The sequence below is a fragment of the Manihot esculenta genome, chromosome 6 (genome assembly GCF_001659605.2).
Source record: "Manihot esculenta cultivar AM560-2 chromosome 6, M.esculenta_v8, whole genome shotgun sequence".
Classification (NCBI taxonomy): domain Eukaryota; kingdom Viridiplantae; phylum Streptophyta; class Magnoliopsida; order Malpighiales; family Euphorbiaceae; genus Manihot; species Manihot esculenta.
In genome coordinates, this window is record NC_035166.2 from 25,110,308 (window position 1) to 25,125,919 (window position 15,612).

Consider the following 15,612-nt stretch of genomic DNA (forward strand, 5'->3'; position numbering starts at 1 on the left):
ATGAATATAGATTTTTCTTGAGAGTTTGTTGCTCCTTGATAGTTTCATCTAAGAATTTGACCTCCTTTCACATCTATTCTTGAGTCAGATTGAAAAAGTCAGGATGTAAGCCAAATTATTGGTATAATCAAGGTTTATCCAACACCCTCAACTGTGCAGAATATCATCTAAAGCATGGGGATGATAACAAACTCAAAAGGTATAGAACATTGCTGTAGTCATTGTCAACTTTTCTTAACTTCTTTAATTAAAACCAGATATTCATATCCTTTTCTGCAGCAAGATCTTTTTAATTCCTTGAACATGTAAATTGTCAAGGTCTTGATAGACTCTGACCACAAGAAGAGAAATGCAATGTGGAGCAGTATATCTCAGTCAAGTACCGTCAATACGTTAGAACTGTTGTTGGAGGAAAGATAGATTTCTCTACTCTTTGCATTCAACAAGATAGCTCAGGGGCTGCATCACCTGACATGCTAAAGTTGGCTAGGATAGTTTTGGAGAGATCTCTACGATCTTCTCTGGAAACAATATTCCTGATTTGGATAACACCCAGTTAAAGCCATCAAGGTTGCTTGAACCTCGTTTCCAGGGAGTTTCATCTTAATACCTGAAATCCAAGCTCAAAACAAAATTTTGACGCACTGTGGATTACCTGATTATAAGTATCATGTCCTCTTTAAGCAGAAGTACAAGTCTGCAATGATATTAGTTGCGGAGAATGATCCTTTCTTCAAACACATGTAAAGAGACTGCCAATAGTCAAGAAAAGTAATTAGTTTGCGAGCCACAAGGAAACAAAAGTTGTCGCGGCACCGGAGACTTGGTTGGATTTGAGGATCATTCAGTACTGAGTAGCAGCAGCTCCTTCAAGTACGCTTAGATTGCTTCAGTAGCAGATATGAATGTCTGCAAACCAGGAGGTTCTGAATTTGGTTAACTAATAACCAGCTGTTGACAAATAATATTTCTTTTAAACATATTATAGATGAAATTATGCTAAAAACAACTAACCATTGTAATTTCTGGGATTATTTAACTTGATTCAATTGATTTGCTTACGAATTCAAATGTCAAGGAACCTTTGAAAATTACAATCTAACACTATTCAACATTTGCTAGCTTGGATACTCGAACTTTTTCCATACCTTCATTCAATCATGTAATGAGAAGAGACATACACTAAATTAATGTCAAGTTGAACATTAAAATAAGTTTTTTCTTGTGAATTTGTCTCTATGTAAGGTCTTGTCCTCAAGGCATCTTCAAAGGCATAACTTAATGCGTCTACTTTTCTTCTGCGATAGAGTCTAAATGGCCTTAAGGACTAAGAGCAAGAGTACTTCATCTTGCCTCTGAAATTTTCCATGGTCTAATATAATTGCCTCCACTAGAAATGCACCTTCCTTGAAATTGCTAAGGAAGCAAGCTTCTCTTCTTCGTCAAGCAAAGATTCCAACTGGCTTGACTCAAAGCCAACTAGCCAAGTCCCCTCTAGAATATTAAGTCTACCTTGTTAAGCAGGTCCTTAAATGGTCGCTTTCACTTAAGAATTCAAACCCCCCCTCCCCCAAAACCAACCAACCCAAAAAGTTAAAAAAATGATTCATGACTCAGATTGATAGAAGTCAGGACGTAAGCCAAACGTTGGTATAATCAAGGTTTATTCCTGATTCTCAAGCCACCCATTAATCAGATTACATCAGCCAATCCTGCATAAGGTCCTCTTAACCATGGTTAGAATAACAAATCAAAACCATGGTTTCATGGTTTCAAGTTTTAGAGGATTGCTATTGTCATTGTCAGTGTGCTTTTCTTCATAGTGACTTGTTTTTTAATTTCATTAATAATTAGCACCACACCTTCAGATCCAACTCTGCAACAAGAAATGTTTTGTTCAGTTTGGCCGGGTCTTCCCTTCACACCTGCTTCATTTTCTTCCACCAAATTTCCCATCTCTCGCCATTTCTAGAAGTCAACTTTTTGTTTCTTGAATTCTCATCTACATGTTCAGTCTGTTATCAGAGATTTTCACAACCTTGGCTTTTGCCCCCCCTCCCATCATCTCTTCTATCTATTTATTCGTTTCTTAAAATTTCTTGATATAGAACAGCAAGACAGGTCTGCAAGAATAACATAATTTTAGACAATAAATTCCATGGGGACCAACACCAAAGAAGAGAATGTCTCACGTGCAGGATCAAAGGTAAGCTACTTTAGCTCGATAAAATGTTGACTGCTTAACAATTCTTAGAGAATCTAATTGAACTGCTAAAAAAATTCTAGGCCGTGATGGAAGGTCAACACAAAAAATCCCTTTTTGCATCTATAGCCAAGCCTCCGACAGATAGTGGCAGACCAAGCAGTATGGTTGTGAAGGTAAAATTTCTCTGCGGACATTCTCTACAATGTTTTCTATGTGAATATGTAAGAATCTGATTAAAGTTCTGATCTTTTTTACTAAATTGGGGACTAAACAGAAAGCACATACCGTGATTCCTGCGCATATTGTAGCAGAAGCCATATCAACAATCCGAGGTCTTGACCTCAGATGGTCAGGTCCGATAACTCCATCAGAAATGCAATATGTTGAACAGTATGTGTTGGCAAAGTATCCCCAATATGCTGGTCTTGTTGTTGGAGAAAAGATAGATCTCTCTACTCTTTGTATCAATGAAGAGGCTTCAGAAACTGCAACTGATGACAAGAGAAAATCGCCCAGGAGTAGTTTCAGAGAGGCCTCCTCACCATCAAACGGAGGCAATCTCCCAGATTTGGACAGAACCCAGTTGGAGCCATCAAGGCTTCTTGATATCCTCACCAAGAAATCCTCATTTCCAGGGAGCTTCATCTCAATACCTGAAATCCAAGCTCAAAACAAAGTTTTAAAGCACTGTGGATTACCTGATGATGAGTATCTTGTGCTCTTCACTCCAAACTACAAGGACGCAATGATGTTAGTAGGTGAGAGCTATCCCTTTTTCAGAGGAAACTTCTATATGTCCATCATTGCAGAAGAAATGGATTACGCAAGGGAATTTGCCACTTACAAGGAATCAAAAGTGATATTGGCACCAGAGACTTGGCTGGATTTGAGGATCAAAGGATCACAGCTCAGCCAGTATTTCAGGAGGAAATGCAAGCACAGCCCAAAGGGATTATTCTCTTATCCAGCTGATGTGAATGGGACTCGTTACTCAATGCATTGGGTGTCTGAAGCACATAGAAACTCATGGCATGTTCTGCTAGATGCAACTGCGTTGGTCATGGGGAAGGATAGTATGAATCTTGCACTCCACAGGCCTGATTTTGTGCTGTGCAGTCCTGACAATTCACAAGCTAATCCTTCAAACATCACTTGCCTCCTTGTTAGGAAAAAATCTTTTGATACTTCAACAGCTTTGTCTTAGTGCATGGAGTAAGAGTTGATAGGTTGTGTATGTGAATATTGAATGTGTAGATTGGTTTAGCAACAGCTACACATTTCTGGACCTTGGAACTATAAAACCCAGTAATTGAATTTGGTTAATTATAACCTTACACAGAATAATATTTCTTTCCATCTTGTAATTTCTGTAATTAGATTACTGCAGTTTTCTGATTTTCAACACCAGCATCCAGCATCTCAGGCACAAATCTACCAGTGTTGCATTGAAATTTCATTTTTTTGCTTAATTTTTTTTTTCTGTCATTTTTGAAAGCAATGCTTGATGTGGTTTTCAGAAAATAACGGACCTTTTCAGTTCTTGAGACCTTGGTGAAAAATAAAGGTTAAAAGACATACCAGTTCTTGAGAGCCTCCTATTGAGGACCATGGTTACAGGGCGGGGGAGGTGGGGACTATTGTTTAGTTAAATTTTTTTAAATGGCTTTTAAAGCAATCAAATGCAATTAAAAGTTTTTGCTATTTTTCTTTCTTATTCCTTTTGAGTTTTTTTTTTTCAAAAATGAAAAATTGAATGTCGTATACGCAAATCGAGTAATGATGTCCTATATATTGCGAGTGAGGACGTTAGACTATTTATGGGATAAGCATGAGCTTAACATGCTAAAAAGCATGTCTGGTTTATTAGAGAATTGCAGGAATCTTAGTTGAGTTCAATCAATCAATTCATCAAGCTGCGACCCACCAAGTTAGTACCAATCATTCCCGCATCCACATTCAATTTGATAAAGGGAGGAGAAGGAGCACTCCAACGTGTGACTAATGATAGACAAGAAGCTGGGCCATCAAATGAAACTAAGCGGTGAACTTGCTGGAAAGAATCAAACATCATCCGGCTACGAGCAACAACAGAATGACCAAGACCAAACCATGTTCGTAAACAGGAATCGATTTCGGGTGTCCCATAAGCAGTAACAGACACAAGCAAATATAACCCAACTCATCTCCATTTCTATCCGCCACAAGATCTATCCACCACTGATGGAAATTATGTCTCGGGATGGAAATCCAAATTAATAGCAGTCCATACCTGTCATGCCCGATCACAATCCCTAAATAAGTGAAGCACCGTTTCATCCGATGTACAAGATAAACACTGTGAAGAGATAGAAGTGATGCGAACATGGAGCTTCTCACGTGTAGGGAGAATACCTAATGCTACTCTCCAAAGAAAATTGATCACTTTTACTGGAACCACAAGCTTCCATATTGAAAAAGTGATCCACAAGCTTCCATATTGAAGTCCAGCGAAAGCTAGCACCCGAAGAAGACTGAGCAGAACCTAAGGATAAGCTAAGCCGATAAGCCACTACATTGTTTTATAATATGTTCTTTATATTTATTTGAATATAAGGAAACAAAAAACGATTGAACTAAAAAAACTTTATTTTTTTTCAATTCAGAAAGAGCTGAAAATAAAAAACAAAAAAAATATAATTTTATTTTATATGGAATATAAAAAAAAAAGATGGTAGTTATGTAGTTTTTTTTTTCTTTCACATCTCCAAATGGAAAAAAAATTACGAAAACACATTTATTTTAGTTTTTTATTACAAGTATTTTTCAGCCTTAAATATTTTTTATTATGATAAATTATAATCTCGTAAATCCATTTTAAAATTTATATAAAAATCATAAACTTACATTATAAACCCATATAGACCGATTTATGTAAGAATAAGACTTTCGACACATTCAAACAGATAGTGATGATAAGGTCTTTTGGGCTTTTTGTGTTATCCCTTTAGCCTCGTACAGCTTCAGATTGAGCGGCATCCTTCAACACCCTGAACTTCTTCCTGCAGTTAAAGTTGAACATGATGTTGAAAGATCCAATCAGCGAGGGATGAATTAATCCCTTGTGTCAAAAAGAAGAGCCATAGATCGATAGAAAATAGATCCATTTGATGATTAAGGGTGTCAAGGAAAACAAGTTTTCAATGGTGATCTTCAAGAGAAGTTAACATCCACTAGAAGATGATTCAACCCAATAAGATACCACGTCAACAGCAAACTCAAAAGCATGTCCACACCAAATTGCAGCATAAATTGGTATTATTGCAATCATTTCTGGATCTCATGGCATGACTCGATTAGGAAATCAACAGCCAGAAATACTTCCATCTTTTGATTACACTTTATCCCTAAAAAAGCAATTAGAATATTATAAAGGCGCATAAGTACAAAAACAAACTACTTGATCAATTCAGCAAAACTGACCAGAACAAAGCAAATGCACGATTGTCAACCAAACAAAGACCATCCATAACATTAACTAACTAACTAGTAGTAAACTAAAAAAGCCGCCCAAACCTTAGTTTTAAGCATGGCATTCCACATAACATACATAAGCCTTAACATATTTGCTGCTGGGGAAGATCAATACTTCGTTCTTCCATCACCCTCAGTTATCACATCCTTAAAAGCTCCCCCACTTGGGATCATGGGCAGCACATGTTCTTGATGGGGCACAATCACATCCAACAAGTATGGCCCTGGAGTATCTAGCATTTTCTGAATCGCCATTCTAAGACCCTCTTTTCTTGTCACGCGAGCAGCAGGTATTCCACAAGCTTCTGCAAACTTCAACATATTGGGGAAAATCTCAGACTCCTTTGATGGATCCCCCAAATAAGTATGAGCTCTATTAGCCTTGTAGAATCGGTCCTCCCATTGTACCACCATTCCCAAATGCTGATTATTCAAAAGCATTATTTTAATTGGCAGATTCTCCACACGAATTGTTGCCAACTCCTGGACATTCATGATAAAACTTCCATCACCATCAATATCTACAACAACTGCACCAGGATTAGCAACAGCAGCCCCAATGGCGGCAGGCAATCCAAAACCCATAGCCCCTAATCCCCCTGACGTCAACCATTGCCGTGGTCTCTTGTACTTGTAAAATTGAGCAGCCCACATCTGATGTTGTCCAACGCCAGTACTTATAATGGCATTCCCATCTGTTAATTCATCGAGAACTTGTATGGCGTACTGAGGAGGAATTGCATCTCCAAATGTCTTGTATTTCAATGGATATTTACTTTTCTGCTCATTCAACTCCTCCCTCCAAGCCTTAAAATCTAGCTTACTCTTAGCACATCTGCTCTCCAAAATCTTGTTCATCCCTTGCAAGGCAAACTTCACATCTGCACAAACAGACACATGGGGCTGCTTATTTTTCCCAATCTCAGCGGAATCAATATCAATGTGAACAATCTTAGCTCTGCTTGCAAAGGCCTCAAGCTTGCCTGTCACCCTGTCATCAAACCTCACCCCAAACGCAAGCAACAAATCACTCTTATCCACCGAGTAGTTAGCATAAACAGTTCCATGCATTCCAAGCATTTGTAATGACAATTCGTGGCCAACTGGGAATGCTCCGAGCCCCATCAAAGTACTAGCCACTGGGATCCCAGTTAACTCGACAAACTTTCTCAACTCCTCACTTGAATTTAAACACCCACCTCCCACGTATAAAACCGGTTTCTTTGACTCAAAAATTAGCCTCACAATCTGCTCCAAATGTGATTCGTTGGGCACTTTAGGCAACCTCGACATGTAACCAGGCAATTTAATAGGTGTATTCCAATTTGGAACAGCTAATTGTTGTTGTATATCTTTTGGTACATCAATCAGAACTGGGCCAGGACGTCCCGAGGTGGCCAAAAAGAAAGCTTCACTTACAATTCTAGGAATATCATCAACATCAAGGACCAGGTAATTGTGCTTAGTTATTGACCGAGTTACCTCAACAATGGGAGTTTCTTGGAATGCGTCGGTGCCAATCATGCGGCGAGGAACTTGGCCGGTGATAGCCACAATGGGGACGCTGTCAAGGAGAGCGTCTGCCAAGCCACTTACGAGATTTGTAGCGCCGGGTCCCGAGGTTGCGATACAGACGCCAGGCTTGCCAGAAGCGCGAGCATATCCCTCAGCCGCAAAGACCCCACCTTGCTCATGGCGCGGGAGGACATTGCGAATTATAGGTGAGCGAGTCAGGGCTTGATGGATCTCCATGGATGCGCCGCCTGGATAAGCAAATACATCAGTGACCCCTTGGCGTTCCAGCGCTTCAACGAGGATGTCGGCGCCTTTTCGAGCTTCATCAGGAGAAAACCTGGGAGGAGACGCTTGAGGAATGGTTAAGGTGGTGGAGGATGAGGGGGCAGGGGTTGTAGGTTTAGAGACAGAGTTTGATATGTGGAGAGAGCGGTGAGGAATGGCCTTTTGGGGGTTGAGAGACAATGGGAGGGTGAATCTGGAAATGAAGATTGAAGATCTGGAGGAGGAAGAAATGTGAGAAGAGGGTTTAGGGATAGTGGTAGCCGCAGAGGTAGACGCCGCCGCCATGGTTGAGGATGCAAGAACGAGCACAGTGTTTGTTGCAGAAGGCTGAATGGAACGCGTGGCTCAGAATTCTTAAATTTGAAAGACCATCACGAAATTACTTATCTGTCCCCCCTATCTCGCTATGTTATTTCTTTTTTAGGGTTAGGAGTGTAAATTAATGAGGAATGTGTGGTGAGCAAGTATTTAACATGTTTTTTTGTTTTATTATTTTTTTTGGACTAATAATGTGTGTAAATTTATTTAAATATGTAATAAAACAAATAAGTTACATGAATATTTAAATTATTATATCAGTGCTTATCTACATTACCTTATGTTCAAGACTTTCTTTTCATTTATCATTACCTATAGTATTTTTAGAAAAAAAATATTATGCCTATAATATTTAAAGTCCACTTAAAAATAATAAACATAAATTAGAGAATAAGCTATATGTATATCAATCCTAGAGTCGACCCCTTTTCCTTATGTTTTATTCTGAATAGGAGTGTAAACGAACCGAGTCGAGCCGAGTTTTGAAGAGCTCAAACTTGGTTCGTTAAAATTTTTTCAAACTCGAGCCGAATTTGAGTTTTACTCATATCAAACTCGAGCTGAGTATTAAGAAGCTCAAGCTTGGCTCGTTTAGCAAACGAGTTTAGACGAGTCGAGCTTTATCGAACTGAGTCGAACTTTTATCGAGCTGAGTCGAACTTTTATCGAGTTAAATCTCAAATAGTTCACAAGTAATTTAATTTATTTACATGTATAATGAGTTTTAGTTTAAAACTAATAAGTTTAAAACTAAAATAATTTTAGTTAAATAAGTATATCTACAAACTAGCATGTAAACTTATAAAAATGAGTTTTTAAATCTTAATGATCTAAATATATGCAAGTTTAAGAGTGTAACTAAACTATATAGAGCTGAATTTTAAAAAATTCAAATTTGGCTCATGAAAGTATATGCAGGGTTTGAGTTTATTTCTCTTATGATAGTAATTTCAGTTTACTTAACGAGACTGTTCACGAGCCTATTCGCGAGCTTACTCATGAACTTAGAAATGAACCGAGCTCACGAGCCTTAACGAGCCGAATACTATGGAGCTCAAACTTGGCTCGTTTACCAAACGAGCCTAAAAATTAAGTTCGAGCTTGGCTCGTTTAGAAATCGAGTCGAGTTCGGTCGAGCTTTTATCGAATCGAACCTCGAATAGCTCACGAACGGTTTGGTTCATTTACACCCCTAATTCTGAATTTAAAATGCTATATAAAAGAAAAAGAAAAAATTATAAATAATTTTATTTTATTTTTCTAACTTTGTTCTCCATGGAAAATTTAGCATTAAATACCCATGCGATGCGACTCACGACGCTCTTGCCCTCTTTCGACTAATAAGTTCAATGAACTTTAGTTATAACCACAAGTGAATCTTGACCACTCTACTCTTCACATATGGACTACTAAGGCTGCTGCAACGTTGTGCATGGCTGATGTTCTAATATTTTATGTGGAATACATTATAATTTTCATTTCTAAACAACACAAATTATTTGTATAGATTGTGCATCTCATCTCACAAGGTCATTTTGAATTCAGGACCCTTTATAACCATATGGTGAGTATAGTCAGATGATTTTGAAACGTGAAATAAATATTTTTTTTCAAAAATTAATTGCCATCAATATATTGTAGTTACTGTAAGTTTATGACAATATAGTTTAAGGATACAATAAAAAATTTTGAAAATCACATATAGTAATTTTTATATTTTTCAGAAATTTAAATTAAAAAAATATGAAAGAAAAAAAAAATTAAAATTTTAGAGTTGATACTATATGAGAACTTTTCAAAGTTGTGAGCTATAATTATAAAATAGAATCACATGGCAAGAGTTTGATAAATTGATAACTGGTTTCACTCATAAAAAGAAAGACTCGAATGTCTGACTTCTCAAAAATACTCAGATGTCCGGCTCCTCAGAAAAACTCAGATGACCATTATGTTTAGAGTCAAGAATAAAGACTCGATCTTAGGACAGATCAGCCTTAGGTCAGACAGACTCGCCTTCTCAGCGTCTAGGCGAATTTTTATAAGGAGATTACTGTTAACAGCTATAATCCAACAGATTCTCTTTACGCCTGTGATCACGAGATTTCCGACCAATTAACCGGTGAAGATTCCTTAATAGCGAGCTGGCCATATCATCGTCCGATTATAAGGAAATACTATATTTATCTCCATATTCTTATAGTTATCCCATAAACCAAGATAAACTATTCTCCCACACAAATATTCTCAAGCTCATCCTTTATCATTTCTTTACTTTACTAATTTGAGCATCAGAATGACTGTCGTGGGTACTCACCACCACCTTATATTCTCTTCTTTACAGGTTTAGTCAATCACAATACAGTTCCGTTTCAGCCACGCCATCTTTTTATTTTTAAGCAACATCATTTGGTTTCGCTGCGGGGAGATTCATTAAATTCTCTCTATTCATTTGGATTAAAACCGGTCTTTTATCTCTTTTATCTCTCGAAATGGCCGACAACTTACGAGCTGTTGCTAAGATTGCTACCAATGAAGATGCTATCATTTCTTCCACTTTTGACAGTGGGCAAAACACAGCCTCTACGGTCAATGAAGAGATTTCAACAATATGAGCATTGAACAAATACTCTAGTACGCCAGAAGGTTGCAGGTTATTCTCGAGAAATACAAAGTTCGGGAAGAGGCATCACTTGTGGCTCTTAAGGGAAAGGAAGAAGTCTCTGAGGATACTCTAGGGACTCGAACAGAGGCAATCCAAATATGGTCGGTCCAAAGGGAATGACAAGTTTAAGGAAGGAGGGTCTTCAGATGATGTTCCCAAGGACGCTTGCTGGAAGCTGGGACGGGCTGCCCAAAGGTACCAAGAAGGATGGCAAAAGGACAAAAGGTCGGGTCAAAAGTATGGCCAAAAGCCAGAGAAGCAAAGGTATGAGGGAGACTAAAGAAGTTACATGTGTAATACCCGGCTAGAGTCCGACGTCGGAAGTCCTGTAGTCCGGTGGAATTTCTGATGTCGGAATCCTCTGGAAGGGTACAGATTATGTTTTCTTATGTTTTGTAAGCGTTTTCATGTGTTAAAGTGTAATTGTAAAAGATAGTTTATATTGTTTAGATGATGCTTGACCATATGAGTTGTAATCCCTTTGGTATATACATGGTCTGTTATGAAAATAATTTTATTGTATATGACAAACCAAGCTTAACATTATATGAGTTGATCCGCCTAGAGCAAAGATGAGAGCTCTAGCAGGGGTTTTACAGACCAGAGATAGAGTATGCACAGGTTAAGCCTTGGAACAGAGAAAATTTTAATGTTTACTGAAAATGTCTGATCATGTATGGGATTTCACAGGTACACAGAGTTCACAGCAGGCTTGCTACGGGTCCCGGCGGCCTTAAGCCGATCTGGATCCTAGCGCCGGTAGCAGTTCGGTTTCTGGGCTGTTACAACATGGTCTTCCGAAAAAGGAATGGCCGAGGTAAGTATAAGAAATATGCCCGACTAAACGATTCACGAATGCATATCCTTATGTGGATTAGGAAAAATGATAAGAGGATCAGGTGGCCTCTTGAACTCAATCATAAAAAAGCCAGAAAATGAGACAGGACCATGTATTGCCATTTTCATGAAGACCACAAATATGTGACGGAGGAGTATGGGCAATCGAAAGACGAGATCGAAAGGTTAGTAGGGAACAACACACTTTAAAAGTTCATCAGAAAGAGTAGAAAAGATAGGAGGTCCGAGTTCGAGATAACAATTCTTAAAACTGCTCCTAACAGTGAACCTATGGGAGATCATCCATGTGATTGCAGGAGAACTGAGTGTTAATAGAGGTGACAATAAGGAGAATATCACAGATATTCAACTCCAGAATCAAATTATCCAGCTCTTGAGTCAAACTTTGAGATTTGAAATTAGTCAAGTTAGACGACCGAGTTTTTTATTTTATCTTTAGAAAAATATTTGTGGTTAATGAAATATTATAAAACTAATATGCATTCTTCAAGTTTCTTTTATAGGAAAATCGAAATCGTTGGATGGATGAAAACGTGGAGACAAGAATAAAAGCCATAAGACATTTAATGCCAGGCCATCCGGACATGGGTCTCGAAGATAATCTGGGCATAGGTCCCAAAGATAATCCGGACATGGGTCCCGTATTATAATTCGGGAGTTGGTCCGCAGAAGAAAATTCATAAAAAGCCACAAGGCTATCCAGGTATGGGTCCTGCATTATAATCCGGGCATTGGTCCGCAGAAATAAATTCATAAAAGGCAACAAGACTATCCGAGCATGGGTCTTGCATTATAATCTAAGCTCTGGTCCACGGAAACAAATTCATAAAAGTTCGCGAGGCCATCTGGGCATGAGTCTTGCATTATAATCCGGACGCTGGTCCACATAAACAAATTCATAAAAGGCCACAAGACCATCCGAGCATTTAATGCCAGGCCTGAAGGATACTAGGCCGACCTATCGAGTGTTAATCTCGTATCACGAGAAGATTCTAATGCATTTGATGCCAGAAAGCCCATCAAGAAAAAGCTAAGGAGCTCATAAGGGCTAGGAAGATGCCCGAAAGCTCGCAAAGGCATTTGGTGCCAAAAGCTCATTAGGGCTGTTAAAGGCTAGGAAGCTCGTCAGGGCTGTATAAAGCCAAGGAGCTCATAAAGACTAGAAAAATATCCGGAAGCTCACAAAGGCATTTAGTGCCAAAAGTTCGTCAGGGCTGTAAAAGTCCAGGAAGCCCATTAGGGTTGTATAAGGCCAATGAGCTCACAGGGGTTAGAAAAATGCCTGAAAACTCATAAAGGTTAGAAAAAGCCAAGGAGCTCATAAGGACTAAAAAATGCCCAGAAACACACAAAGGCATTTGGTGCCAAAAGCTTGTTAGAGCTGCAAAAGGCCAAGGAGTTCGTTAGGGCTGTATAGGACTAGAAAATGTCCGGAAGCTCGACAAAGAGAGAAAATGCCCGAAAGATGCTTAAGAGCAAAAGTGCCCAGACGACGCGCAAGTGCAAAAATATACAGAAGATGCTTAAGAACAAAAGAGCTCAAAAGATTCGCAAAAGTAAAAATGCTCGGAAGCTACTTAAAGAGCCCAGAAGACGCAAAAATGCTCGGAAGGCGCTTCAAGGCAAAAAGCCTAGAAGGAGCACAAAGGCAAAAATGCTTGGAAGACGCTTAAGAGCAAAAATGCTCGGAAGATGCTTCAAAGCAAAAATGCCTAAAAGAGATGCAAAAGTAAAAATGTTCAGAAGACGCTTAAAGGCAAAATAGCTTGGAGGAGGCACAGGAGCAAAAGTGCTCAGATAATAATCAGTGCTCAAGAGTCTGAAAGTTGACCAGAGGGAAATATGCTCGAATGAAGGTCCAAGACAAAAGGCCCAGAATATCACTAAGACCTTTGATGTAAGAAAGAAGCTTGATAGGGCTGGAATCAAAGCTCATTAGTTTATTATTTTTAATTATCATAGCTACAAAGCAATTATCTTTTACGGCAAGAGCAAGCAAAACGACGCGAGTATGAAAGGCTAATATAAACAAGCCATGTACTCCAGACCACGAAAGTAACTGTCACCTTTGAATCTAAAGAATCAAAGACCAATGGTGGGACCTCTGATGCTACATGAGAATTTCCTAAAATAAGCCGTGAATTGTCACCATAAGACAGGGTCATGTGGTGAGAGCTTGATAAGCTAATAAACTGTCTCACCTGTAGAAAGAAAGACTCAGATGCTCAGCTCCTCATAAATACTCGGATGCCCGGCCCCTCAAGAAGACTCGGACGACTATTATGCCCGGAGTCAAGAGAAAAGATTCAATCTTAGAATAGGTCAGCTTCAAGTCAAACAGACTCGCCCTCTTAACGTCTGGGTGAGTCTTCATTAGGAAGTTATCATTAATACTATAATCTAGCAGATCCCCTTTACGCCTATGATTACAGGATTTTCGACCAATTAGTCGGTAGAGATCCCTTACCAGCGAGCCGACCATATCATTTCCGAATTATCAAAAAATACTATATTTATCTCTATCTTCTTACAGTATATAAAAAGAATGATCTCAGAGATCAAGGTAAGCTATTCTCCTACATAAATATTGTCAAGCTTATCTTTCATTATTTTTTTCAATTTATTGATTTGAGTGTTGGAGTGGTTGCCGTAGACACCTGCCACCACTACATATTTTCTTCTTTATAAATTTAGCTAATTACGGTACAATTTCGTTTCGGCCATGCCATCTTTTTATTTTTAAGTAACATCAAGAGTGAAACTAATATTTAATACAAATTAAAATAGTTTATAACTCTTAATGGTACCCTTCAAATAGACATATAGGTCTCAACAAAGGAAATAAAAAAAAATTAATAGTATATATTTTGAAATTAATTGAATTTCTATTAAATAAAAAATAAACTACAATGATTCCCTTCTAAAAGAGATTGACAAATAAAGAGTCGGTAGTGTTATAAGAAAATATATTTTGAAAAAACAACTTTTTGCATCAATAAAAAAATTAATGAGCAAAAAATATTTTTATAATTAAAAGTAAAATTAGATTATATAAAAATAAATTTTAATTTTTTTTCTTAAAAAATCACTTTCTAAATCCTATTAACACCACTAAAATTTTTTATATATAAATTTATTAATATTATTTATTTATTTTAAAATTTTATAACCAAATAACATAAATTTAATAGGAAAAATATCTTCCACCCATAATTTTTTGCAAAATAAAAGAAGTCTAGAAAATATTATTTTTAAATTTTTTAAAGTAAAAGGATATTTAACTTTTTTTCAATCATATTTACAGCATTTGGTTATGATGCAATTTTTATGTAGTGAATCTAATTTATATAAAAAAAAATTATTCTAATTAATTTATATATTGATTTTATTATCTATTTGCATTTTGAATTTATTATAAATATTTTTTTATTTTATTATTATTTATAAAAATTAGGAATGCGTGATATTGAAATTAGTAGCAAACTTGTTAATTGATCTGATTTATTATAGACCGAAAATATACTAAAGTGAATTCTATTTAATTTTTCATTTATATAAATCTTAAAAATGCTTGAATCCATGATGAACCTGTGCAAGCAAGTACTTCTCCGAAAGGAGATATTCTTCACGTGAGCATATCCTCTGAATACAAATATCAACCAATTCCCAGCTAGGGGCCAAACCCTACACTCCATTTCCAAACGCTTCTTAGCTATTTCTCTTCCATCTTATCTGAAACGAAAGGCTTCAGTTCAAAGCATAGATTCAGCAGATTCTATACAGCAATATATTTACAATCCACGTTTCAGTTTATCCTAATTAGGGTAAAGTAAAATCACTTTGAGAAATAAGACTCCAATTCATCTCCATCGCCAGTCCACAAGCCTAAATTATTATTTAAGTATTGTGAGATTTTTTTTGTCCTTTGATTAAATCAGGATACTCTCATATCACGGTGGGTTTTTCTTTATCTTTTCAGCAATCAAACACAAATACTTTATTATTGTAGAAAAAATATTTTTTATTTTTAAATTTTATTTTCATATTTAAATTTTATTTTATTATCTTTATTAATATAATTTGTATATAACCTTTTAATTTTTTATTCATTAATTTTTTTAGTATAATCTATTAATCACAATAAATTAAGTTAAAATTTTAACATATATATTTTGTTTCTATTTTTAATAATAAATAAACTGCAAAAAATTAATTATACCGAATGACATAAATTTATAATTTTATTTTTATATAAAAT

The 15,612-nt window shown here is 36.9% G+C and overlaps 2 protein-coding genes across 2 annotated transcripts; one reads left to right on the forward strand and one right to left on the reverse strand.

Annotated features, from left to right (window-relative positions):
- The first annotated feature begins 1,204 nt into the window (after positions 1-1,204).
- Positions 1,205-3,564, forward strand: LOC110617061. Its single transcript, XM_021759653.2, has 3 exons — positions 1,205-2,206; positions 2,287-2,379; positions 2,481-3,564. The coding sequence occupies exons 1-3, from the start codon at positions 2,159-2,161 to the stop codon at positions 3,408-3,410; spliced, it is 1,071 nt and encodes a 356-aa protein (XP_021615345.1). The 5' UTR covers positions 1,205-2,158; the 3' UTR covers positions 3,411-3,564.
- Positions 3,565-5,482: 1,918 nt separating this feature from the next.
- LOC110617115 (acetolactate synthase 3, chloroplastic) lies at positions 5,483-7,858 on the reverse strand. Its single transcript, XM_021759725.2, has one exon. The coding sequence runs from the start codon at positions 7,799-7,801 to the stop codon at positions 5,825-5,827; it is 1,977 nt and encodes a 658-aa protein (XP_021615417.1). The 5' UTR covers positions 7,802-7,858; the 3' UTR covers positions 5,483-5,824.
- Between the last annotated feature and the right edge of the window lie 7,754 nt (positions 7,859-15,612).